The 25,854-nt window shown below is 43.5% G+C and overlaps 2 protein-coding genes across 3 annotated transcripts; both read right to left on the minus strand.

Moving 5' to 3' along the window:
- Nucleotides 1-221: 221 nt before the first annotated feature.
- P2RX4 (purinergic receptor P2X 4) lies at nucleotides 222-7,606 on the minus strand. Of its 2 annotated transcripts, XM_032199298.1 has the most exons (12): nucleotides 7,434-7,606; nucleotides 5,797-5,944; nucleotides 4,759-4,830; nucleotides 4,592-4,664; nucleotides 4,018-4,114; nucleotides 3,729-3,809; nucleotides 3,481-3,622; nucleotides 3,030-3,166; nucleotides 1,872-1,965; nucleotides 1,723-1,788; nucleotides 1,541-1,636; nucleotides 222-838 (listed from the first exon to the last, which is right to left on the minus strand). In XM_032199298.1, the coding sequence occupies exons 1-12, from the start codon at nucleotides 7,562-7,564 to the stop codon at nucleotides 806-808; spliced, it is 1,170 nt and encodes a 389-aa protein (XP_032055189.1). In that variant the 5' UTR covers nucleotides 7,565-7,606; the 3' UTR covers nucleotides 222-805. The 2 variants fall into 2 exon arrangements, with proteins under 2 accessions (XP_032055189.1, XP_032055190.1); XM_032199299.1 differs by lacking the exons at nucleotides 222-838; nucleotides 1,541-1,636; nucleotides 1,723-1,788 and adding an exon at nucleotides 2,459-2,544 and having other exon boundaries at nucleotides 1,907-1,965.
- A 387-nt stretch (nucleotides 7,607-7,993) lies between these two features.
- P2RX7 (purinergic receptor P2X 7) lies at nucleotides 7,994-24,698 on the minus strand. The gene is made up of 13 exons (XM_032198983.1): nucleotides 24,268-24,698; nucleotides 22,536-22,668; nucleotides 21,923-21,994; nucleotides 20,954-21,026; nucleotides 19,908-20,004; nucleotides 16,784-16,864; nucleotides 16,109-16,238; nucleotides 15,533-15,663; nucleotides 12,098-12,191; nucleotides 11,602-11,667; nucleotides 11,388-11,504; nucleotides 10,497-10,592; nucleotides 7,994-10,030 (listed from the first exon to the last, which is right to left on the minus strand). The coding sequence occupies exons 1-13, from the start codon at nucleotides 24,390-24,392 to the stop codon at nucleotides 9,560-9,562; spliced, it is 1,686 nt and encodes a 561-aa protein (XP_032054874.1). The 5' UTR covers nucleotides 24,393-24,698; the 3' UTR covers nucleotides 7,994-9,559.
- Nucleotides 24,699-25,854: the final 1,156 nt, after the last annotated feature.

The following is a 25,854-nucleotide window of genomic DNA, read 5'->3' on the forward strand; positions in this document are numbered from 1 at the left end:
GTACCATTACTGGGCAAGGAGGAGACAATGTGAATTATTTGTGGGCTATTCGTGTGCACAGACTGGAGAGCTGACTCTTGGCAAGACACCATTTGAGTTGTTATTCTCAGCTTGGTGCTCAGAGCAGCAGCAGGCAAATCAAGAATGAAACAAAAACAAAACCCAGCTTGCAGGACGCCAAGAGGGCTGATAGAAGTTAACATTTTATTAAAAAAGAAAGCAAATTTTAGCACAGTGGCACAACAAAACAGAAAACAGGATTTATAACCAGTAAACCACGTACCGTAGCACAAGGGAATGGGGCACCGCTTTATCTCAGTTGATGGCCACTGGAGCCTGGGGACAATTAAATAGAAGGAAGTCTCACCTAAACATCACAATCCCTCATGATGAGGAAAAGTGACCTGATAACTACTCTCCTAAGGTTAGGCAACACATGCCAGGAGCCACGTTTGCTGTAAGGAAGAGCCTTTGCTGCTCTCTGCTACCACTGAGCTCAGGGAAAGGAGGACTGTTGAAATGACAATGATGTTATCCCAAGCTCATCTGTGCAGAGGTCTGGCACAAAACCACGAGGCTCTGTATGTGCTTAGTGCGGTTCACCTGGAAAGAACAGACAGATCCAGTTCTCCTCTCTGGGGGTTGGTTCTGGCTAGCAAAAGGTGGCGAGTAGTGAAGAACATCCCTTTCTTAGGTTTGTTCCCCCCTTCCTTCCAAGGAAGAGAGGGGCAGGTCTCACAGCAGGGTCAGGGAAACATTCACAGCGTCGGTTCACAGCAGCAGCTGGTGCTGCAGCAGCAGGAGATCAGGAGTCGGTTCCGTAGGTCTCGCCGTCTCCCTGCAAAGATCAGAGATTATGTTTATCTGCCAGAGAACTGTTCTTCCACTTCCTCTCACACAAAACCCTCTCTGCACAGGCAATCTACTCTCTGCTACTGGACTCAGACTTTACAGTGCCAGTGGCAGCAGGTCTTTTGACTCAGAAATCCTCCTTTTTCTGCACTGCCTACTGAGCACAGGGCTGCAGAGCACAGCTCTGCCCTCAGCACCAGCCAAGGAACCCCACCAGAGGCAAGAGGAGGGCTAAGTCCTACTGGCCTGATGGATCCTTTAGCTCCAGAAAGGGAGTGGAACTGGCCATCAGCAGCCTGATCTCAGAAAGCAACTGCCCAGGGGCTGTGTTCGCTTGCAGCAGCAGGAACCTCCAAAGGCTTTAGGGGGATTTGAAAGCAGCAGAACTGTCTGCAGCTTGTGGGAGGCAACTGCCAAGGATGGCAACCCAGAAGAGAGATGCAGTGGGAGCACAAGTTCTTGAACATACACTTCCCTCTCCGAGAGTGGTTGCCCAGGAAACACAATATTTTTTTCTAGTGCTTCTCCCCACAACAGCTCTGAAGTAAAAATGAGCTGCTCTGAGGACAAAGTTTCCTCACAGCTGTGGTGCAAAGCCTGTGTTTGATGTGGACTTTGTACATCCTGTTTCAGAATGCTTCCTCCTCTGATTCCACAGGCATCTTGCCCTGCTTTCATTGATGCTTACCATCTCATAATCCTCCACATATTTGTATTTCTTCTCCCGATAGTAGTATTTCTTCTTCATGCAGTTCAGGACAACAAGGTCGCATAGCACTGTAGCCTAGTGGAGATTGGAAGAATTTAAGGCAATGATCCTCAGAACTCAGCCACTAACCCAGAATTCAGTCCTAGTGCAGCATCACTTACCACTCCAAACAGTGCTAAGCCAGAGCCAATGTTAATCATTGTAGGAATTACATCAAACTTTCCTGCCTGGAAGACAGTTACAAGGCTAAATATGTTTTTTCTGTATCTCTGAGAGCCCTCACCCCACAACCTCCATGAAGTTGCCCTACCTTTCCAAACACTATGATGTCAAAGCGGATTCCATAGGCTTTGACAAGTGTCCGCGATTCAATGCCACTGCTATCCTTGTAGTATTTTGCAAACCTAAAAAAAAAAAAAAGGTAAGTCAGAGCTTAGCTGGAAATATTGAGGTTCCTTATGTGATCTTCATGCAGCATCCAGGTGTGTTCCCCATCCCAAAAGGATGGGCTAAACATTTGTACTTCCACGGATTAGTTTACATGCAAGCAAGCACATACAGGAGAAAAGCCCAGAAGAGGCAAGTTTAAAACTGCAGTTAGCACCAGCCCAGTCAGGAGACTTCTAAAGGATAGAGAAAGGAGGAAGTTAGGTGAGCAGAAGGACAGATGGGGAGAAATTCAGCTACACATGAGAATCAGCCCCTCACAGAGGCAAGCAGGAGGCTGTAGGAGCACAGCAGCCACAAGAGGGCAGGGCCGGGAGCAGGCAGCGCAGGAGGCAGCAGAGCTCACAGCTCAGCTCGGCACACAAAGGCGGTTCCTTGTCCCACACAACGTGACTCGCACGCAAATGACACGGAAAAGGAATATGAACAAATAAGTGAGATTAGACTTACTCTGTCACATGGTTCACTAAGCCAGGAGGAAGCACAGAAGAGGGTAGAAGAGAACAGGAAGGATTGGTAAGGGCAGGCACCATGGTCTGCAATTAGCAAGAGCATCTCAGAGCCTGCACCAGCTGGGCTGTGATATCCTCCAGCCTGAATCATCTGACACCCCAATACCTGCAGGCCTGGCACCTCCCAAACACGGACGTGCTCTGTCTGCATGGCAGCAGCTTTACTGGTGGTACTGAACCCACCCATACCAACCAGCACCCGTACGTGGTGGTGTACGCCAGAAGGATGCTCCTGGTACAGATCTGGTCTCTGACTGACAGAGACACCTTCTAGAGGCTAGTTTTTCCCTCACCTTGTACAGTGAAGGAGGCCCTTCAGCCTCCCACCCCCGTGCTCCCTGCCCCTTACATCTCACAGCACCAAAGAAAACCTCCAAGCAAGTTTTACAGCATCAGAGGAAGTCCAAGGACCAGCTGCAACTGCCAGAGGAGCGCAGGCAGCCTGCAACACTGTGCCAATGGCAGGCGGAGCCACGGGCACAGCAGGGTCCCTTCCATTGCCACATTACCTGAAGTTGTACCCAGGTGAGACGGTGTGGGCAGTGTCCTTGTTGTCAAGGCGCCGGAAGGAATATTTCGGCACGCAGTAGGAAGCACCTCTGTCAAGGTTGCAGTCCCAGTTGATCTGCAGCCCCATGACTCCACCCTGCAGAGCAGAGGAGAGGAGCTGGTGAGCAGTCCAAGAGCCTGAGGAGCCTAGCACAGGGCTCTGGGCCAAGCAGGACCCTGATCACTGGTTCATGATGCATGCCCAGTCTTTCCCACTGCTACAGGAGAACATAGCCCCACCAAGGCACCCAAGGCCAAATGTTGCTAAGTAGAGCTGACTCTGCTCCCTCTGGCCAGGGCAGCTCTCCATTTTGCAGCTAATGCACGTCCCATGGCTCATGCCACCAGGCGGGGGGGATGATTACTTACTGCTCCTATCCTACACACCCGAGAGAAAGGTCTGCCAAATACCTCCACAGCCATCTCCTGGAAGTTCTGCCCTGCAGCTTCAACTATTTTCCCTAGGCGAAAGATAGGGCAGAAGGGATCTGTCTTGGAGTCATAGATGCAGTTCTTGAGGTAAGTGGAGTTGATAGTGGGGAGGATGTTTCGTCTATAGGGGAACAGAGAGAGGAGATCTGTTGCATCTTCTTCCGCTTCTCCAGCTCCCCTTTACTGTCCAGGAGGCCAGGCAGCACAACGCCTCGCACACTACTTACTTGGTGAAGTTGAATTTGGGATACCAAATATTGTTCTTCACCAGAATGGTGAAGTTCTCGGCTCCTTGCAGGAATGCTGGCCTGCAAAACAACAGAAAAAAATAAGTAAGTTTCATTTATATTTTCACATACAAGGTCTTCATCACTGCAGGGCCTTTGATGATAACCTCTTTAGCTTTTCCCAATAGTAATGCATAAGGAAACACCATTGGTTGTGGCAGAAACCAGCTGTGTACTGCTGGCCTGCTCTCAGGAGGGCCACCACAGAGTAAGAAGACAGAGCTCTCACTTGGGTACGTGATAGTCATCCTCCACGGGGCACCATGCAAAGACTTCACAGGTCTTGATGCTGTCGTTGTAATTTACACATTTCCCAGTTTGGATGCCTGGAAAGACATGCACACGGAGACACTCCCAAGGAAAAGTAAAGAGGTAGTATTTGCCCTGTGATGTCTCCTCACTCTTTAAGGTGAAAGCAGTCTGCTCGGAAGGGAAGTGCCACTGTCTAATCCTCATTATTTTCCATTGCAACTTGTAGTACAATTTCAGAGAAAGAAGCATTTTCCAAGTCAAATCCTCATCTATACATGTGAAACTGCTTCATGGACTTAAGGTCTTGAAAAAGCTCTCACACTGTTTACTAACTCACCAAAGCACACATCCATCCAGTATCCACCCAACGCAGTTAAGCCCATCTGCTCTTCCCTGGAAGAAAAATGTGAGCTTCCTTTTCAGTTCTCTTAGGTAGGAAAGAATGAGAACAAGGAGACTCAAGTGGAATGCTGCTTCCTTCACAGGAGAGTGGGCACAGCGCAGAGATATCACAACACAGAATGAAAGAGCCCTTGCAACAAGTTTCCTACCATTGCTGTGGGTGCTGACATATCCTGGAACACAGCTGTTGTTCTTGCTGCACTCTGTTTTATCATCTGGAAGCTGGACAGGAACAACAATTAAACAAAACTCCAAAACCATCCCTCCCCACACTCCTGACCACACCACGTAGGATTAAAGCAGACCCTGTACCTACCTCTGGACATCGGCCCTGGGTCTGGTTTAGTGTGAATATCATGTTGGTCATGACAAACACACTGTTCTCCTCCTGAGCATGCAAAGCGAGAAGGAAATTTAAGAGTGACAATACTATGCACAGCATATCCACGGCACTGCCCCAAATGTCAAAATGTCTTTACTGACAAAGCTGAGATGGTCCTGCAGAGGGGGCTTGCTAAAGGAGCAGGATCCCACGAGTATCGCCTGATACCACTGCCTTTGGGCAGAGGAAGGAATGTGGGGCTAGCAACCCCTTCTGTCCTCCCACTTGGCCCCTCCTTTACAATATGAAAACAGATCACAGAGCTATTCTGGAAGTTACAAGGCATGACTAGGAATAAAAATCCAACTGCAAGCTTGTTCACAACTCTCACTTTTTTTTTTTTTCAGTATATCTACTGAATATTTGACCAGTCTTGGTTTGTTTCTGCAGTGAACACCACTTCCATTACTTTCAGATCTATATGAGTTGGGATCTGTTCTTTCTTCCTGCTCAATTAACATGCAAATATGATCACTCAGCCAAAAACTGGCTGGATACTATCACTTTCTGCACCACAACTGACGCAGACAGAGTGACCCACAACTAGCAGCTTGGCCACGTCTGCCAACCCTGAAGGCCACGTACTTCCCACACAGCGCAGATTCCTGCAGACACACCACCAATCAGTAACTACAGCAATACCTCCTGTTCAGTTCCGGATCAGATGAGTGGCAGGCTATTCCTTGGGCTTCTGCCAACAAATTATCTTTGAATTGTTTGCCTTTGAGAGTAAGAGGGAGGATGTGGTTATTGCCACAACTTTTTCCTTAAGTCTGCAAAATTATCCTTCATATGCATACACACACACACACACACTTTGCTTGAAACAAGCTTCCTAATCTGCTTTATTTGCTACATTCTCTTGTATAAAGGCTATGCTGGAGCAAAAGCTGCTCCAGACCTCAGTGGATTTTGGCAGAGCAGCAGCTGTTTCTTAGAAAACCCACCGCCTGCATGTGAAATGATTCATACCTGAGGAGGGATGACATAGTCAGCTACATCCCAGACCCTGGCTCCCAAGGAGGATGTGTTTGTCAGCGTTACTCCTTTCACCTTTGTGGTTACAGAACTGACCACAGAGTCTGTTTCCTGGTAGCCCTTCTCCCACACAAAGACCCAGCTGCAAGATAGGGATTGCAAGAAAAAAATAAAGAAATCAAACCACACAGCACACAACAAAAAGCAGCTAAACATCATAAATTAGCACAGGCAGTGGGAATTTCACCTTTTTCCATATGTAACCTGAAAAGGCAGGTCCATATAGTTTCACAGTGTTTTGCTACAAAAGTCACAGGATCAGCCATCTCCCTTCTGTTTTTTTTTTAAGTGGTTTGGCAGTGTCTCATTACTGCATAATTGTATGTATGTCCTCCCACTCCCACAGGTGAAGATCAGTTCACAAGAGGGGAAACAGCACAGGGCTTTGCCATGGTCTCCACTACAATCGCCAAGCAAACATCACCTTGACTCGGGGCAGTCAGGATGGCCCTTACTGCTGTATAGGTGGTGGGTCAGGCCCTTTGGCTCTGGTCCACACCATCTATTTTTGGCTTTTTATTTAGGTATTAAACGAGAATAGGATGAAGTTTCCTTTCACCAGCTGTGTGCAGGAACAAGAAAGAGACAGAGAGTGCGCTGCAGAAACCCCCTGTTAGTGAGAGGTGTAAGGATGCAAGAAAGCAACTCTCAGGATAACCAGTTCGTGACTTTTCCCAACTACATGCCTTAAATAATTACAGTTTTCAGGTTTCCACTGGCACTTACTGTAAAAGCTATACACTCACATCCTTTGCTGCCAGTGAAGGATCCATCTCCTCAAAAAGCATTTCAGAACAACTGGAAATTAGGTTAACTTTTACAGCTTATACCGATATTTCATATCTTCTCAGACTGGAGCAATCCACACACAAAGCACAATCTTTGCTCCTGTGACCAGGAGGGGCTGCCCTGGTTTTTCCTTGCTCCTAGGGATGGGGCCACACTGCAGGAGTAATTCCTGTCAGTAAAACATTGACCTGCTGCCTCCCTGGTCTCTCTCATGGCGGGCTGTCCACCACCTGGTTGCCAGGTCTTTCCTCACAACACAACGCTCTTTGCCTCGTGCGAGCTTTTAAATGTTTTAAAATGCTACCTGGGACCTGGCGACAGGTGGGAGGGAAAGCCACCAACCCCTCTCCAAACTTTACGCCATTTACATCCTTCTGAAAAGTGATTTGAAGCAGCCAAGACCCAGTTACCGTCACCAACAGGCACACATCTGCCCTATTCCTGGAGCTCACCCCACATTTCTTCCCCCAAAACGCCTCTATCCCACACATTTCTTCCCCCAAAACGCCCCCATCCCACACACTCCCTCTCCTCAGGCACGACCCCAGCCCTCCCCTCAGCGCCCCGGGGGTCGCTTCCCGCCTCCCAGCGCCTCCCTGACAGAACCGGGGACCCGGGCAGCCGCCGGCTCCTTCCCCTCAGCCCCGGGGAGCCTCCGCCTTTACGGCAGCCCCAGACCGACCCCTGCTGCCCCCTCAGCCCCTCGGGACTCCCATGAGGAGCCTCCCGCCCTCCTCCCTCACAGCAGCCCGCCTCCCTCAACGCCCAAGCCCCCAGCTCACCCGATCACGTAGGCGAGGATGGCGAGCTGCACCCCGCGGTTGACGAGCCCCACTTTGCGGCTGCGGATCAGGACGATGCGGGGGGTGTCGTACTCGAAGAGAAAACTCTGCACGGCCCCGCACCACACCATGGCGGCGGCCGGGAAGGACGGGCGGGCTGCCCGCCGCCCTCCGGCCCCACACGGCGGGCAGAGGCCGCCGCCGCCCCGCCGCGGAGCCACAGCGCCCCGAGCAGCCCGGAGAGCGCCGCGGCAGCCCCCGGGGCTCGGAGCGGCTCCCGGCGCTTCCCCAGCTCCTTCCCCGCCCGTTCTCCACAAGCTGCCTGCCAGACGCCCCTGCGGCCTCTCCCCGGGCTGTTTTCGGCAGGGTTAAGGGGGTGCCCCGCGGCCCTGAGTCCTGTGGGGCGCCCCGGGATGAGCCGGGTCAAGGCTCTGCCCACAGGCTCCCCTCAGCTACCCCGGCAGGGCAGCGGGGGTGGCCTGGGGCCTAAAAATGCGTGTTAAAAGAAAGAACCGGGCACTTGTGGGTCCTGTGTTTTTTTTTTTTTTTTTTTTTTTTTTTTTTTTTGCTGGTTTGTTTGTTTTTCCACACTCCTCGTTGTTAGCAAGGTTACGGGGAAAGAAAGTAGCAGGCAAAGAATTAGATGAAGAGAGCTCACCAAGTGGCGGTGGGGTTTTCAGGCATTGCAAAATCACTGAAGAGATTCTAACTCAACTAGTAAAAATGCTCTGTTTATTGCAAAGCCAGTTAAAAGTGACAGGAGAAAAAAGGGGGGGGGGGGGTATTAAAGAAAAACATACATGAGAAAAGTGAAAAGAACTTAAAAATCACAGTTTTAAGTGAATATCCATTGTAATTCTTCCAAAAGGAAAAATAGCGCACATGTCAGAACAGGAATGCATTAATGCCAACTGTAATCTTTTCTCACTCCAGATATATAAAATGATGCAATGTGAATGTTAATACAATTAATGTATATTACAACTGAAGATAGAAATATAGCTGACAATCTCCCAGCCATACATCTCAAAATGTATGTTGGGAATTGAAACGGCAAACTGCTGGTTTAGCTCGGAGAGAACAAAGCTTAGTTGAAAGGAGTGCAAAATATACACGTTACAATCCTTCTCACCCTGTTTCTACAAAAATAGAACATGGCCAAGTACAACAAAAAGAAAGAACTGAAAAGGTGTTGGAGCACTGATTAATCTACCCTAAATTTGCTGTTCCTTGGCTGTGGCCTTATGCATCACTGTAAAAAGCAACTTGCACTGTGCTGCATGCAGTAGGAGGAGGTGTAGGAGGCAAGGCCTGTTAGAAGCTAAGAGCAAACAGGAGGACAAAGACTAACATTAAAATTCAATGAATATGAATGAAATGCCTGAAAATATTAGACAAAGATGGTAAAAGTACTTTCCACTGTAATTCCCGGTTTAAGGTAAAAGGACCAATACAAAGAGAACAGCTGGGCTTTTCAGAAAATGCTTTCTCTGTGCCACTGAAATCTAAAATAAGCCTGTTTAATCTGGACAGACTGTCAGGCCTTTAACAGCGAGTTATGAAAATGCATACTCACTGGCCTCCTTCCAGAACCTCTGATCCAGAGCTGCAGCAAGGTGGTGAGGCTAGGGGAGAGAAATGCTCAGGACTACATCTTCAACTGATCTTTCTTTTGGGCTTCCTTCTTTCAGGGGTCATGCTTTTAGATGGTTCTTGGCTCCATCTTATTTTCAGGGTGCTGGTCATCTCCTCACTCATCTGGGAGTCTGGCACACGCCAAAGCAAAGACAGGAGACCTGGAACCTCTCACTAAAACGTAGCCTTAAGAGTTCACCCCAGAGGCTACATTTCTAAACCACACAGGGTGAGTCACAGAGCGAAACAAAGGGAGAAGTACGTACTTTAGCTCAAGGTACTTGTTCCTCTAAGTCAAACAGTAGGCAACAGTCCCTCTCTAATGACAATATACAACAATTCAGCTGCACAGCAAAGATTTTGGGAAGTCACACACTTTCTTTTTCTTCTTCTTTTACACGTATCAAAAAAAAAAAAAAAATCCTATGAAAGAAATCAAAGGTTAAATGCCCAAGGTAAGCCACAGCATGAGCTCAAGTTGTGCTGCTTCCTCATTCTATCTTAAAACCAGTATAGTTGCCATCTGCTTTAGGATAAGTACTTCTAATCACCCCTCTGCAGCAACTTGGGATGACAGCTCTGTCTTCCAACTCAAAAGAGCCAAAACGCCAGTGAACATACTGCTTGTAAGCAGCATGACGTAGCTGATTGCTGGTATTGTCATCTTTCAGGTCCAGAAAGGGGTCTTCGTAGAGAAGGGCTTTATTCAGGGTTTCTTTGGACAGCACCAGCTTCTTAAACCAATAGGTGGTTGTGATGCATGGCCCATCTGTGCTGCGGCAGCAGAGCTGCTCGTGGAACTTCTGCGTCAGATTGCATTGGCCACAGCAGCACCACTTGGGGCACTGCGGAGAACGGGTGCTTTGCATTAGCCAACTAAGCTGAGATTCTTCAGTGTCATGGTTCTCCCTGGGCTCCTTGGTGAAGAATCTGCAAGGATCACTGAATTTCACAGGGTGATTCTGCAAAGCAATTCCCAACATAAATTAGATGATAAAGCATTGCTGCTGTTTCATCCATCTGCAGAGAGAATTTACAAGTGATCCTCACCACTGGGTCTTTCATTTGACACAGCACAATAAGTATAATGATGATAGATCAGCAGATCTGGAGGAGGCTTATCTTTCTGTGTTGCCAACGCCCACCCTTGCAAAATCGAATTGACACCTTACAAGTTGTTTCAACACCAACACACTCCCACTAGCACATGCCCACTACAGGAAAGCAGCAGTTTTTAGCTGACTCTAGAAAATACATCCTCTGGTCACAGGACTTACTAACTTTAGGGGGGCAATAGGAATCCATTTTTAGTCCCTCAGGATCTAATCTAGAAATATGGGGAAGGGGAAATCCAAATCAGTTTGATATGACATTCCTCAGTTCTCCTTTCTGAAGAGGGAATCCCGAAGGTTAAGTGTCTGCCTTTACCTCAAAAATGCTGCCTTCAGCATACTGCAAGCTTGTTTTCAGAGGCTTCTTTATCAAAATAACATGTGGCTTATCAACATAGGACACAAGCATCACCTGTAGAGCAGAAGAAATGAGCACTGTCAGCTGGAATAGTTACCTAGAAAGCTGGGGATATAGCACAGTTTTGCAGTCTGTATGCTGACAACAGTTCCCTGCAACTGTGTGCTGCAAGGGTAGATGTATCCCAGTATCTGGGATAGCAAGGACATGGGCAGCAGCAGGGACAGACAAAGCTAAGAGGAAGAGAGGTTATGGAACTAACTGTAGCTAACTGCAGGAGTGCGGTTGTGCAGGGCCTTTATGTGGAGAGTTCATCTTTGCCTTTCTTTAAAAAACATGTGTCTAAAATGCTGGGGAATTAGCAGGTGTACCCAAGAGTAATAACTGGTAATGCCTTGAAAAAGAGGAAGAGGAAATTCAGGTTGGCAGGGAAGAGCCTTTGAGCAAAGCCCTCTTTGTAGATAACCCTTCTGTGACCTCCTTCCCCTATTTTAAAGGGTCACTACTCCCAGCGTGTTTCTCTGATAGAGATGGTGTTGCTCTGCTCTGCCAATGATCTATGTGCAGAGCCCACTGCAGCCATGCAGTGCACAGCTCCATGGAAGCTCCCTGGAGATTCTCTGGCATGAAAAGGAGGAGGCAGTTCCCTTTGCCAACTCCTTTGTGCACTGGATCCCGCAATCCCTCTCACAAAAATCTCTGATCTCCTAAATCCACAACTGCAGGCTGCACGCAGGGTGCAGAAGAACAAAGCCCAAGCAGTGAAGCAGGAATGAACCACACAGCGATTACGAAGGGTTTGATCTGTGGCATTTGTGTGTCTACTGAACAGCAATTTGCATTCTTTACCTGTTTTGGCTCCAGCACAGTCTCATACTTCTTCCTGATTATATTATCACAGAATGGTATTTTGCAGCAGCAGGAGCAATTGTATAAGAAAAAAAAGATTTCAATGGCAGTAAAAGCCTGCATAAGAAAGAAAAGCAAGTAGTGATTCCACTTTCTTAATGAGACTGGAGTTCTCCAGAACTGGCTCTATTAACACAAAAACCAAGTCTCTCACCAAACCAAAATAGGTGATTGTGGATCCAATGAATGTGAAGAGTTCAACACTTCCAAATTTTCCACCCTAAAGGAAGCATAAAAGAATATCTGGGTAGCAAGATCTATAACCACTCACTCATCTGAATGCCAGTTCTCTTTTTGTCCTTTCACAATGATTCATCCATCCAATCCCAAGATTACATAAACTATCTCTAGCACTTTGCAGGGGAAAATAAACAATTTGAGAGGGAAACAGCGGTGACACACAAGGTTCATGATAGACAAGATACCTGTTATTCTTTGTCTAAACAACAATCCTGTCTCTCTCAACCCTGCTATTTCATTCTCAGTTTTGTTCTCCTATGCCAATTGAGTTTAGATCTACTAATCTGACATGACTTCCTTTCCAGAATGATGGACAGAAGAGGGGAAAGGGGAATATGGCAGACGTAGGGCTAAAGAAATGGTAAGTTTTTTTCTCTCCTCCCTCCACAAAGAAAAACAATTGCATTTACTGTGCCAAAGACGAGGATATCAAACCGTATTCCATAGACTTTGAAAAGTGTTCGCTGCTCCTTTCCATTTAGTAGCTTGTAGTACCTTGCAAATCTGCAAAAGAACAAATGAAGATCAGTGTGGCTTCCCTAGGGAATACAATGATACAACGGTGCAGAACACAAAAGGGGGTGTAGTTTCTTTTGCCTTCTTCCTTACAGCCTTCTGAAATGCTGGAAGAAGCATTCAGGAACAGTTCATGAAGCCAGCTTCATCACTGGCAGTCTAAACTAAATTAATACACATGTATGTAGAGATTTAAGCAAATTAAAAATCTAGGTAAGGTCCAAGGAGTGTTTTGCTGTCACCGTTCAAATCAGAACCTAAAGCTACAGAGAGAAGTTCAACCATGGGTAAAGCAGTTAGAAAACCCTAGCAAGAATATGTGAGGAACTGGCAATGGCAAAAGTGCCCATGTTCTTAAGTCTTTTAATGCTACATTTTCCACTACCTGCTCTGAACTCCTGAGGACACTTCAGCATGCTGGATTATCACTCATTTCCAACTCCTTAAGCAGCAGAGAGTGCCAAGAATCACATGGGCCTTTATGAACTTCCAGTTTCTTATTCTATCAACAACATGACCCTCCTGATGCACAGCTCACATCAGCTTATGGATAAATAAACAGTCACAGAGCATGCAACAATGAGATCTTTTTCAAGCCTGACAATGAAAAGCTGGCAGTACAGACAAAATCATTACATTAAACTGAAAGACTTACTAAAACACACAATGGCACTAATTCTCAGCTACTGAAAACAATACCGTATGTCTTTTGCCTCAGACTTGCTGTCAGGATTTAAAATGCTGTGTTGTTCTTGACTGGTTTACTTGAGTGATCTCCAAATCCTCTTCTCCTTCATTTAGATAAATAATTTGAATTGCAATTTGCTGAGCTAAAGGGCTGCAAGGTTAGTTCCGTGGGTGTCAGATACTCACAGATCACTCTGTCATTGTTAATCAAAGTTTGTTTTTATAGTTGGCTGCCTGTTCTACTACAAGAAGAGTAACTGTGTTTAAGAGGATATGTCTAGCATAAATACTATCAGCTTAGCCTTCTGATTTCCAGTGTCTTGGTTTACTCATTCAGATTATAGAGACAACTAAAGAAGAAATACTTTTTCCTCCTTTTTTTACTCTTTGGGTTCAGTCCCTGCAGCTCTGCTTTGCCATCTTGATGCTAACGAACCAGCCCAGAGCAAGCTTTTACTTGATTCCACTCTGTATTTCGCATTCCCTTTGCATTCTACTCCAAGCTAAGTTTGTCAGACTTTTAGACTACTCTTAATCAGTTTCCTAGATCATTTGCTTCTCATTCACAGAGATACGATATAAAATTCTCTGAAGGAAAGTCACTCAGAAAAACACAGCATAATGTGTTCTGCTTTCTTCTTGCTTGCACAGGTATGAAATACCCTTTTTGCTTGTGCTGAATGGTTCCAAAGTCTGTGACCAATGCATGTTTTACCAGCCAGCTCTTAGCCTCCAAAGCTTGCAGGTCATTTAGGCTTTATTTTAAAGTTTTCCTAACTGTTTTCAGGATCAGAGGTTTTCTCTAGCCCTCATGGTAGAGGTTATTCATATTTCTTCTTGATGGCATACAAGCTTTCTTCTCTGTAACAGCTTTGTGCTCAGAGATGACCTGTTGGGACCTTTCTTGACCACCGTCTGAAGCTTTGCTCCCTTGCACCTCAAGTAGTTATTTTCTTTTAGAAGGCTTACATCTTCCCATTCAAGTCTATCACAAAATTTCCTCTGGAACTGGGCTAAAAGCAATAGGACTCCATGCAGACAGGTTATAACCTGCCCAGAGTCCCCATCTGGACTGCAGGGGAAGCAGCGTTCTATAACCTGTTTCTTAGGGTCTTTTCAAAGTTTTCTTCTGCTACTGATCTCTGCTAGCTTTGGGATGCTTGGCTGGATGGACCTCTGATCTGATAGTATGTTACATTCTTATGAAATGCCACACTGATGAATACAAGTTTTCTTGAAATATATTTATTGTAGGATCATTTCCTTTGGGTAATTCTACTGAAATCAGCAGCCGTTTATACAGGTTTGCATACACTAGCTCAACACTGTGGCATAGTTTGTGCACATTCTTCCCTGAAACACCCATGGCTGTTTTAAATGGTATAATGTTCAAACTATTCATCATCCTTCAACTTTCACTGTTTTCACTTTTTGAATTGCTGCACAGACCTACTCTGCACCTCTTTTTTAAATTTTGCAGACATCAGAGAATGGCTTTCTTTTGCCAATAAAACCCCTTGATTAACAGCTGTAGAATCAGGCCATCTGGATGTTGTCTGGTATCCTGTACACTCTCCCAGCAGGCTTGCCTGTGTTCTCAGATGAAGCTCACTTCCTGGATACTAGAGTTTTATTTCCTTTCAGCACACATTTCAACTGCACCACAGCAAAATAATCTTTCCACTGGTATTTTGATGCTTAAAAAACAGGATTTCGGGCAAACCCATTCTTGGCATTTTGACCCTAGCTGTTAATCTGATACTAATATCCTCAAAACTACTCCAATCTTCCTCCAAAAGCCTAAGAAATCCCCTTTGCCTGCAGAAGTCTATTGAATAGAAACATCGCTGGCCTCAGCCTTGTAGAGCTGTCCCACTTTTAACTTGTGTTCTCCCCCATCTCCTGTCTGTGGTTGTCAGCTGAGAGGGAACACCTATTTGTTCCTTGTTTGCACAGCTCCAGCAGAACTCAGCTTTGACGTATATTGGCAGCTCTTTGACAGCTCAGACACTCATGCTAGCATCACCGACATATGAAAACCCACGATAATAACCAAAGTCAAAAAGTGCCGTTACACAAAAATTTTGTCCTAGATCTGAGGGATAACTTCAATTTTAAACACGCTGATATGCATTTGATAAATTGTGTAACTATTTAGAACTAGAGTCACAACAAGATTTTTTGTCAGAATTTTTCGTAGGTCTGCTGTATGAACACAGAACCAAATGCTCTAATTTACTTTTAAATAAATCTTGATTCAGTGAACTGTAGGGTTACCCAGATGTTAGCAAAACATTTTATTTTATTTTATTGCCTCAGGAAACTCAAAAATTTAGGTAGTTTAAAGCTTCAATTGCCATATGGTGGAAGCTGCCCAAACTATTTTCTGTGTTAGCTCCCAGAACACTTGTGGAAAATTTCTAGGCCTTTCAACACAGAAATAAAACCTCCTACCATACAACCATGCTCACCTGGAAAATGACCATGATGATACAACTGCAGTAACTGCAAGTTAAGGACATGAGTACTGAAGCAAAGCAGAATCAAATGTTCAGTTGTTCCAAGCTGTCATCCTCCATACCTCATCACATCTTCGCTTCAACTCAGAAAACACCTTACTTGCTTCATCTAACATTTTTTACCTGAAGCTGAAACCAGGGTATTGGGTTCTTGTTTTGTCATCAAGGCGGCGGAAACCATACTCTGGACTGCAGTAGTAAGACCAGCTGTCTAAGTTACAGTCCCATTTAATCTCAATGGCAATTATTCCTCCCTAGGAACAGAAAAAGTAAGTGTGAGGACTAGTGTGACTGCCTTTGCTGAACTTTTTAATGCCAAACATAAGCCACTATTTGTGCCAGTCCGACTTTTGGATAATTTTTTCCTGAAGTAACATGATTTATGACGTGCTTTGGTAGAATTGAAAGATGATCATGAGTGACAGCCTTATATAGGGCCTGTTTAAATGAAAGGTGGTACAAGGGCCTCTACAAGCTACAGTAATACAAACCAAATAGTGTCAACTCTGTCAATGCGGGTTTCATCCTGTGAGATGGTAAATACATTTATTTTTTAAAATGTGAGGCTATGTTGGTTCTCAAACAACCTGTTTCTAAACCTAGAACACTTCCATTATATGGCAGTCAGCAAAATATTCAGGAAGAAAAAGAAAGAAAAGTTTCCACGCTGAGCATAAAAAAGAAAGTAATATCACAGACCTTTACTGCCACCTCTGAAAAGTTCTCTTTTGCTTCCTGAAGGATATCTCCCAGACGGAATATTGGACAGAGAGGGGAAGTTATCTTGTTGAATGTGCAGGAAGAATTGAAATTTGGTGAAATATTTTGTCTGTGAAGAACACATAGAGTTGTTTAAAATAAAAAACAAAAGCTGGAGCAGCTATAAATACAGCTAAGGGACTTCACTCTTAATAGAAGCTGTGTTAAATGTGCTCAGATTGTACTTACATGAGCTTTTGTTTTCACATCTACCAGATCTATATTTCCCTAAGTGAGATCTACAAATCAAGATGAATTCTTTACTCTCTGAATATATCACAGGCAAAATTTACCTGAGTAAGCTAAATATTTTCACTTTATAATCTGGACCACACACCTGTTACATTGTACTTTAGTCGTTTTAGCCCAACATAAACCAGTATATCTGAACGAGCGATTTTATTGTCCTGTGCCTGGGAGGCTGTGATCCCAAGCTCTTCTATTTCTCTTGGTTCCTGAAGAATTAATAGGACTAGAGACTTAACAGCTGTTGCTCATGCAGATAAAGCCCTGAAGACAGCCTTTCTGAGTAAAGAAGGTGCCAATTTACACAATCCTTTCTTTAGAGCACAACCACTCACTCTTCAGAAAGCATTTGGGAATGTTTGCACTTACATGGTGTAATTAAATTTTGGGAAGTGAATGTTGTTCTTTATTAGCACTGTGAAGTCTTCAGAACTCCTCAGAACAGCAGGCCTAGAAGAGAAACATCAAATGAAGTAACTTCTTGTACTTAAATGCATCATTTAATGCTATGCTAATTTATTACCTGGAAAATTGTCAGTAGGAAGAATATTTTGCTGAGAAAGAGATTGAAAAGCAGAGTTAAGTGACTCAGGGAACCAAGAAAGATAAAGGTCATTCTCTTAGTTTTAGATATAAATTGTTCTCTCCCTCTTGCTCTTGCTTGTGTGGGCTGAGCCTAAATGTGTGCTACGTGCAGCTAAAATATGAGCTCACAAGACTTCTCATATAACTCTTGCTACAGAATAGTAGTAAGAGCTTATACCATTTGACAGCTGATTATTTCTGCACAATGACAAAGGCAGTTTCATTGCTGGTCTCCGCAGACAGGTGGTCATTTATGCCAGAGCTGCACAGCTAGTAAGAATATAAGAATGAGCCATGCTCTTATTCCTAGAGGATGTCTCTGGAAGTCAGGTGTCAATCACATCATCAAAGGCTGTTCTGCCTTTCTAGAAGATACCAGTTCAAGGGCTTACCCTGCAGACTGTGGGGAGACAGTGGTTTGTGTCACTAAATATGTTGGTGAACTGCAAACACCATGGGAAGCAGGCTGCCAGTCCTACCCTTCCTCAAAAGTCATTTCTCTGAAGCTAATGTGGCAGGAAAGAAGGCACTTCTCTACAAGTTGCCAGCTGAGTAACCTTGGCCTAGATTGCATGAGACAATCTCTGCTACACCCCAGGACTTGCCTGGGCTATAGAAGAGTAACAGATGCAATTTTTAGCAGTATATGTCGTGCACAGGGACAGTGCTGGACTGGAATATTCGCACAGCTCCGTTTTGAAAATGAGTCAGGAAAATTTTAATTTTCATCAGGACAGCCATTCCAAGGGGTGTAAACAGTCTTCAAAGCAGTCATCCATATCAAGGACAATGCTTCTAAGCATGCAGTATTTTTCCTATCATTGCACTTTGAGCAATGCCTCTGCATCAGAGATCTATGATGACTAGAAGCACATTAGTTGGGTGACAGTTTCCATGAAGGACATCTCACAGCATCTCCTAAACAAAGTCAATGAATGAGAGACGTGGCTGCAAACCAATTTAGTACTTGCAGGTACTATCTGGACATAAAAGCTTCTGAAGAATTTCAGTGTATAACAGTCAAGACATGAATAATGTATGTTAACTGTTAAAGAGCTAAAAATGAATGAACCTATAACGTGGAAGTGTCTGCAACTCATCCACTGGGAGGCATCTGAAATCTGATCCAAAGATGTTCTGGAAAACGCGGTGTAAACACCTATCCTTGGGCCAGCTAATCTGACAGCTGTGCCCTGTCTGAAGCAGAAATTAACAATCAAAAATAAAAGAATCTTCTTGCCAAAATGCAATAGCTTTGTTTGGCTCCTTTGTTCAGCTCCAGCCATAACTAACGGGAAGGAAAAGGAGTACTCCTGTATAGCTCATGAAACTTATCTTTCAAAAGAATTTGGACAATAAAGACAATCATGGGTGTAACCAAAACCCAACATTGCTCCCTCAGTATCTCAACCAGACGGCAAAACTTCCTGGGCTCTGACCTTTCTCTTATATATTGTTCTGGTAGCAAACAAACACTCAGCTTTGCTATTTAGCAATTCCTCCTTTTTTCCTTGCCAATGAAAATTGTGAAGGAACATTTTACATCAGAGGTTTGGATCAAACCTCTCATCCATTATTTTTGGTCCCTGGTAGTGATCAACTACTGGCACTGTAGAGGACGATTAGGAAACAAGACAGAATGTGTCAACTGTACAATGTAATAAACGACAAAATTCCCTTTGGAACACACGGCAGTAAGCCTACACAACATGGCATTTGGAAATGACTGGCAGTCACTGAGACTTTATCAAAGAAATCCTAAGATTCCAATAGCTCAGGAAGCTCATGCATATCTTTCCAGGATGCTGTATGAACAGTAATATCCTTCCTGTTTCTGGGCAAAGCCTTTTTTTGGATCACAGCTCTGTCTGCAGAAGTAATGGCACTTCCTTTAAAGAGCTGAAAAAATCTCAAAGTTGCTGCAGGAAGTGTTGTGAGCCCTGGATGGAACCTGGCAGTGGAAAAACTTCGCAGTCTCTGACATAAAGAAAAGATGGGATACATACACAGAATCATGCTTGTTATCTTTTAAAAGCAGTGACTTAATGGAAGTGGTAATTGACCTGGTTTCTTACATGTATATTTCAAAAGCTGGTTGAGAGAAGCTAAAATTGATTACTCATCCACTCTAAGTCTTAGAGCGTAATTTCCAGCATCTCTGTAGAAATCAAAACGATTATAAAATTTCTTCATGCTTTGGCTGATACAGAAAGAAAATGGACCAGTTTCTTCTTGGAACACTGCACACTTATGCGATTACAGAGCAAGATGGCCACAGGGCTCCTCCATTCCACTCTCTGGGTCACAGCAACATTGTTTCCCAGAGTCTTTTTCCTCCAGTTTTCTTCAGCTCACTATTATGTATTGCCAGCATTTCATCACTTGTCTAGAAAGTATGAAGATCCTGTTCTTCAGTCTGGAGAGGACCCCCAAATGCTACTGTGCAGCACAGACAACCAATCCAGTGCTACTGTTCTGAGTGGTGGAAGCAACCTTGCTGTGGTAAATGCACCCATAAGGAGCTTCTACACCCCAAAGCTCTGAGCCTGGCAGAAGAGAACCCCAAGTCAGGAAACCTATCTCACGCTTTCCTTGACATTTGAATTCATGATCTAAATGCCTCTAGTGAACTTAAAATGAGCCTGTGACATCTAAAATTGTTTTTCTGGAAGCTGTATGACGTTACAAACTGGAGGCTTCGGCTTCACTGCACAATCAGCAGGACAATTGTAGAAGGAATTCATTTAGATAGAGTAAGCATTAACAGTATGGCTATGAAGAAAATAGCTGTTTTACATGAGATCTGTACGTGCCTGAGCAAAGTGATTATCCTAAAATTGTATGACTCTGTCAAAGCAAATCCTTTTTTTTTTTTCACAAAAAAAAAAAAGGTATATTTTTTACTTACACAGGGGGGTGTTCCTCCATTGGCACAGGGCACCATGCCATGACCTCACAGGTTTTAAGAGTTGCATTATACTGCACACATCTTCCTGTCTGAACTCCTGTAGAGAAAGAAGCTCTTATTCAGCAAACACGAGTTTTGCACCATATAGAGAGTTTCCACATGGCAGTGGATTCCTCCTCAAATATAAAGCAGAGATTTTGACATTATAAATTCTTGCAGCTTTCTGTTCAGGACCAAATCATGGTCCTGCCACACATCATCAATCCTTATTTAGCCCTTTACTTGAGTCAACAATGCTTGCTGTTGTTTGGACTGAGGATGAAGTACTTTCCTGCAAAGTTTTACATGAAGTTACATATCTGAGTCTTGGTATAAACTGAGAAATTAGCTGTTTCAGTCAACTGAATTAATTAACAATTAATTAAACAATTAACAAGTTTAATTCAACAACATAAGCAAATTAAACAAGGATATAAAGGTAAGCAGAAAAACTTAATTCTTTCTATATTCCTGGAGAGTCAGCATTTTTTGTGAGTGCCCTGTCTTTACCAGCTAAAGCGCTAGTTCAGCCAGATGCCTGAATTCAGGAATCCCAGCACTACAAACAACTCACATAGCTGATGAAAACTGGACAACTGGCCCTCAAAAAAGGACAGATGTCATTGTCTCATTCTGAGAACTAATTATCATGGGGATGTTACAGACCCTTCAAAAAGATCCTGTAGTCACTCCCCTTGCTGAGCAGTCACGAACTTCAATGGGAGTGACTGGGAGTCTTAATTCACATCACGGTCTGCACTCCTCTTCACATTTGCCCTTCCTCTGCTCCCTTTCACTGTTTTTCTTTTTAGAAAGGGCATATACAAAATGGTAAGAACTCTGTTTTGTCATTTCAAAAATAGGTTATCAGATATCTCTCAGGATTCTGTATTGTTCTACTGCAATTCTTCTCCAAGTTGGAACTTGTACGTTCTGCACTGGTCAATAATGCAACAGAAGGTAGTACCCACAAACAATATTTAAATCTGAAAATGCCATTTACCTACCATTACTGTGGACATCTGCACTCCCTTTTTCACAGGACTTGTCTGTAGAGCAGATAGCTTTGGCAAAGGGAGCCTGAAAAAATGACATAAAAGAGCAATATAAATATATTCCTCTCCACACCTATGTAAAAAGTCTTTCTTAACTTCAATGCAAAAATAGTAAATAATGAGAAAATAATGCAGAGAAAGTATAATCCTTACTTATTATTATGCTTATAACAAGCACAAGGCTAAGCTAGCTGAAAAAAAAAAGGAAAACAAAATATTTTTCTCGCTTATAATAACACTTTCCTTTATTATGTCCTTTCCTGTTTTGTGTACTCTTTTCTGTACTACTAGGTGCAATAAATCTAATACTGGACTATTTCTTTGTTTACTAACAGCTCCATAAACTTTTGCCAGTGAAAGTCAACTTGTGTTTAGGAACTACTCTGCAAAGTCCCACTTCCAGGCCAGGCAGATGAATGAAGAGAAGAGCTACAGCTGACTACCACATTTGGGCTACAAAAAGGAAGGAACGGAACACGTAGGAATGAGCGACAGCAAGAGCACCATACCAGGAGAGAAGCCTGATAGCACTTCTCTAACTCTGTCATCCCTTCAAGTTTTTCTCAAGACCAGCAGCAAAGCCAGCGATGCTACACTGGCCTGAATGTCACCACTTCCTGAAAGTGATGCAGGTACATTTGGCAAGGTCATTGCTACAAGAAAAAGTCACAACTGACAACTGAATCCCCAAGAAACACCAGAGTAGAGGAAAGAAATGGAGCAATTAAAATAGATTTTGCATGCTTTCTGTTGAGATACAAGCATTAAAAGCAGCAGTATTTGCTTGCACAGGATGGTCCCAAGGACAGTCCGCTCTTTTACATCAACGTTAATATTTGCTCCTAACTACTGTCTATTTGTATTCAATACCATCATCCTAAATATAAATTACCAAAAAAAAATATAAATATATATATTTACCTCAGGGCATCTGCCTTGAAGCTGGTTTTCTGTCTGAATGACGTTGGTCATCACGAAAAAAGAATCTCTCGACTACACGGAGAAAAGAAAATGAATCTTACTGAAATTTCACAGACTTGTTTCAGACCTCAGTCACTCCAGATCATTACCTGGAAGGACTGTGAGGCTGTTTCTGCTCTACCACCCCCTTAACAGACATTAAAATTCAATCTGGCTTAAACAGGAAAAGCCAGGGACATCATCAGGGCATAAATGAGCAACCAGGGCAAAAAGGCCCTGATTTTTTATTTTTTAATCTGGCATTGCAGCCAAGAAAAACATGCTGGCAATAAGTAGTAATGATACTACTGTGTTTAGTACCACTATACTGGAATAAATCTTTTGATTTTGTAAAAATTCATAACAAATAGCACCACAGAATTATCATAAAGGAGGATAATCTTTTTCCTTGTACCGGGGAAGAAAGGGTAGATTTGGTTTCGTAGACTGCTGTCTCACTTGTAAAGTCTCCTTTAATGTTGCTGCTCATTCCAGGAGAGACATATCAGGAAAAAAAAACCACAGATGTACCAACAGAAGTTGAACATTATGCTGACATTAAATTAAGACTTGCCTGCATTGGTATGGCATATTCTGCTGTATCCCAGATCCTGCTGACTGCATGAGCCACTCCCTTCACACTAGTGCGAACTGAGCTGGTAACTTCTTCCTTCTCCTGATAGCGCTTGTGAGCGATGAGGGTGTAACTGGCAAGATTAAACAGAAAGAACAGGTACACTCATAAAAATAAAATTGGGTCAGGTTTTTTTGCATCATTTTTGGACAAAATGCAAAGCAAGATAAAGTCAAGCATTTTCAAGTAACTGAGAGCCTTTTGCTGTGAGACTGATGCATCAACTGGGCCAAAGTTTCCCTTGGATTCACCTTTGCAATGTTCAGCTTTGTCAGGAATGAGTTCAAATACACACAGAGAATTTATATTTTCACCACTTAAATGCTATAGACAGCATTAGGTCACATCCTGGTTCTTCAGATGCCATTTGTGAAACACCAACTAACTGCAAGGGGGCTTAATGTCATCCAAAAACTTTTGCCCATGGTGCATTACTCTACTTAGACTTTGACCTTTTGTGTCACAAACAGTAGTGTCCTCTCTATATTTGGGATTTATATATATTTTTTTGGGGGGTGGAGAGCTTAAAATACTTAGTCTTTAACTTTCCAGAGTGAGTACTCTTGCATGTCATTCTGATAGCTTTAAAAATCTTGTCCTAATGCTTTTACTTCCTCGTGCATTGTGTGTGTTAATAGAAAGTCATCTCTGTTTTTATGCTGACAGGGAAGTCATTTCACTCATCTAATTCATGAAAGAACTGACAACTTTGAAAACTATTGTATGTTCAGAAGGTACTTTCCTCTCTACATAAAAGTACCATAAAAGGCTTTATTTGACAAACAAACTGGCTGCATAGCCACAGGAGCCAGCACCATTTCAGTTTAACAACAGACTCTTCTGGAGGGAATAAAAGTTTCTGAAGGACAGAAACCGAAAGCAACCGATCAATGCTCCTCCATTTATAGTGTCTATTATAACAGTGTTTCAGCCTTTTCCTTCAGGAGAACGGTACTTTGGGATAATCATGCGTTTGGAAATTGGCAGTAGGAGCCCAGGTCTGAGCAGCAGTAGGTGCCTGCATTTCCTGCCGAATTGATTCTTACTGAGATTGCAATCAGTGTGCTCAATGTCCTGGCGTGTTGCCCTCCCATAAGAAAGAAACCAACCATCTAAATTTGCAGACTTTGTTCAGCAAAGACTTATCACTGAAAACAGCCCTACTTTGGGAGCAAAGAGGAAAATCTGCCCTTTAGAGGCAATGAATTACTGCATATTCCTAGAACACCTTATTGTTCTTGAAATCTGCTTCAAGGGCTAATTTGGCTATTTCGTCTGTTAGGTGTATCTAACCCTAGATAGGAGACTCCGGAACAAGATCTAATCTCAGAAACACTGGTGTAAATCTGAGATTTTTAGTGCAGGTAGTGTGGTTTTAATAGAACAAAAATGAGAACCACACAGCAATAAATGAAACTGAAAGCATTTGTTAGTAGAAACCCAGCTCTGTCCTAGTAACCCCACCCTGTTAAGTAACCTCCTGTGCCCAACTCCCACCACCAGGTTCCCACTGCCACATCCATCTTCCAAGAACAGCCCAACACTAGAACAATGGTCTTGAGTTGCTGCCACAGAGCTCAAAGCACTAAAAGCCACGTTGCAAGCCAGACAACCTGCGAAACAAGCAACATTTCTTAGTGTACAACACCGTGTCCCATCACCCTGCACTTACCAAATATATATGGCAATAACTACATAAATGAACCACTTCGCACATACACATCCAACGCTCCAAAAGCGGATCGATTTTGGAGAGTCATAGTGAAATGGATCCTTCAGACAGCCACACGAGACCATCGCTGACACTTCCTTTGAGAATGAAATTTCTAACAGTTGCAACTGGTTGGTGCTGTCTTTTTCCACTACTTCTCAAGCCACACCACTTAAAGGCACAGGCAGAAACCTATGCGAGTACCGGGGTTCCCCAGGCCTTCTACAGAAAGGCAGGTAGTGGATCAAGGACTGATATTAATCACAACTAATATAAAGAAATGGCAGACAGGATGCCAAACACCTTCTTTACCTGTCCAGAGAAGGAAAAGGACAAATTAACCTGTTTTAGTTTTATAAAATAAGGCGAATTCCACTAAAAAGCAGTCTGACTCAGCCTGTTGACAGAAAAACAAGCTCTTTGCAGCCACCCACGTTTATGTACGACAAAGACAGTTTTCAGAGAGGGAAGATTTTTTGAATTCCCTTCAACTGAGTACCCCTAGTGTAAATTTATGAATTCAGACTTTTTTCAAAGAGAAAAGTCAAAATGCCAGATGCATTAATGCTGCTAGTATGGTCCCCAGCTAGCCCAGCTTTCTACAGTTAAAAAGTTCTGGTTTGGAAAAAAATGAGAGAATTTCCTGCTAAGTTCTCAAGTCCTACTTGTTCAATGTCTGGGGGAGAATTTCCTTTCACTGAATCAATCCAGACATCAAGCCTGACTTTGAAAGCTCCGTGAAGCAGTAAATACTTTCAAGCCCCTGACCTGACTTGAAGAAGGATGTGAAGCTTTTATATTGCTTAAAAGGCTTGATTCTTCTGTGTGAATTCAACACTTTTTTTTTTTTTTTTTTTTTCAAAACGCTTCAGCAGGAACAGGATTAGGGTTCACATTAAATTTGGAACAACTACCGTGGATCAAACCACGGGACTGTTAGCACAGGACACTTATTTTGTCTCCAAGAATGGCCATAAATAGATGCCTAGGGAAGAACGTAAGGACCAAGAAAGCAAAAAAATGATTCTTCCAAATAGTTTCCCAGTCTGTTTGCAACTCAAGGACACCCTTAGTCAGATATGATTATTATTTTTTTTTTTATATTCAGTAACCTTTAATAAATCTCCCTTCCATTAACTTATCCAGTCTTCCAGGTAAAATTTTAGCATCTTCAAATCCCTCTAGTAAGCATTTGCACAGCTAACTGCACATAGCCTGAAGAGTCACAACCGTTGATTTGTTTAGAGAAGGAGCACTGAATTTCACCCTAGAGCTCCAAAGCTGATTGCTAGCACTGCTTGTCACCTTCTGCCAATAGCACCATCCCTCTGCCACCTGCAAACAGCACCACCAGCACTCAATCTTTCTGCTCCTCTGAAATCCCACAGACCAAAGGCCTTAAAATACAGTGAAATGGGAAAATGGAAGCTCACTAGTTTCTACGATGGAATTACTGTGCAGCCTTCCTCACATCAAATCCCCTTCCAGTGCACCTTACTCAACATCTTTAAAATGAGCTGATCATTTACTTCCCACTTCCTTGGCAAG

Source organism: Aythya fuligula, chromosome 17 (genome assembly GCF_009819795.1).
Source record: "Aythya fuligula isolate bAytFul2 chromosome 17, bAytFul2.pri, whole genome shotgun sequence".
In the NCBI taxonomy this organism is placed as follows: domain Eukaryota; kingdom Metazoa; phylum Chordata; class Aves; order Anseriformes; family Anatidae; genus Aythya; species Aythya fuligula.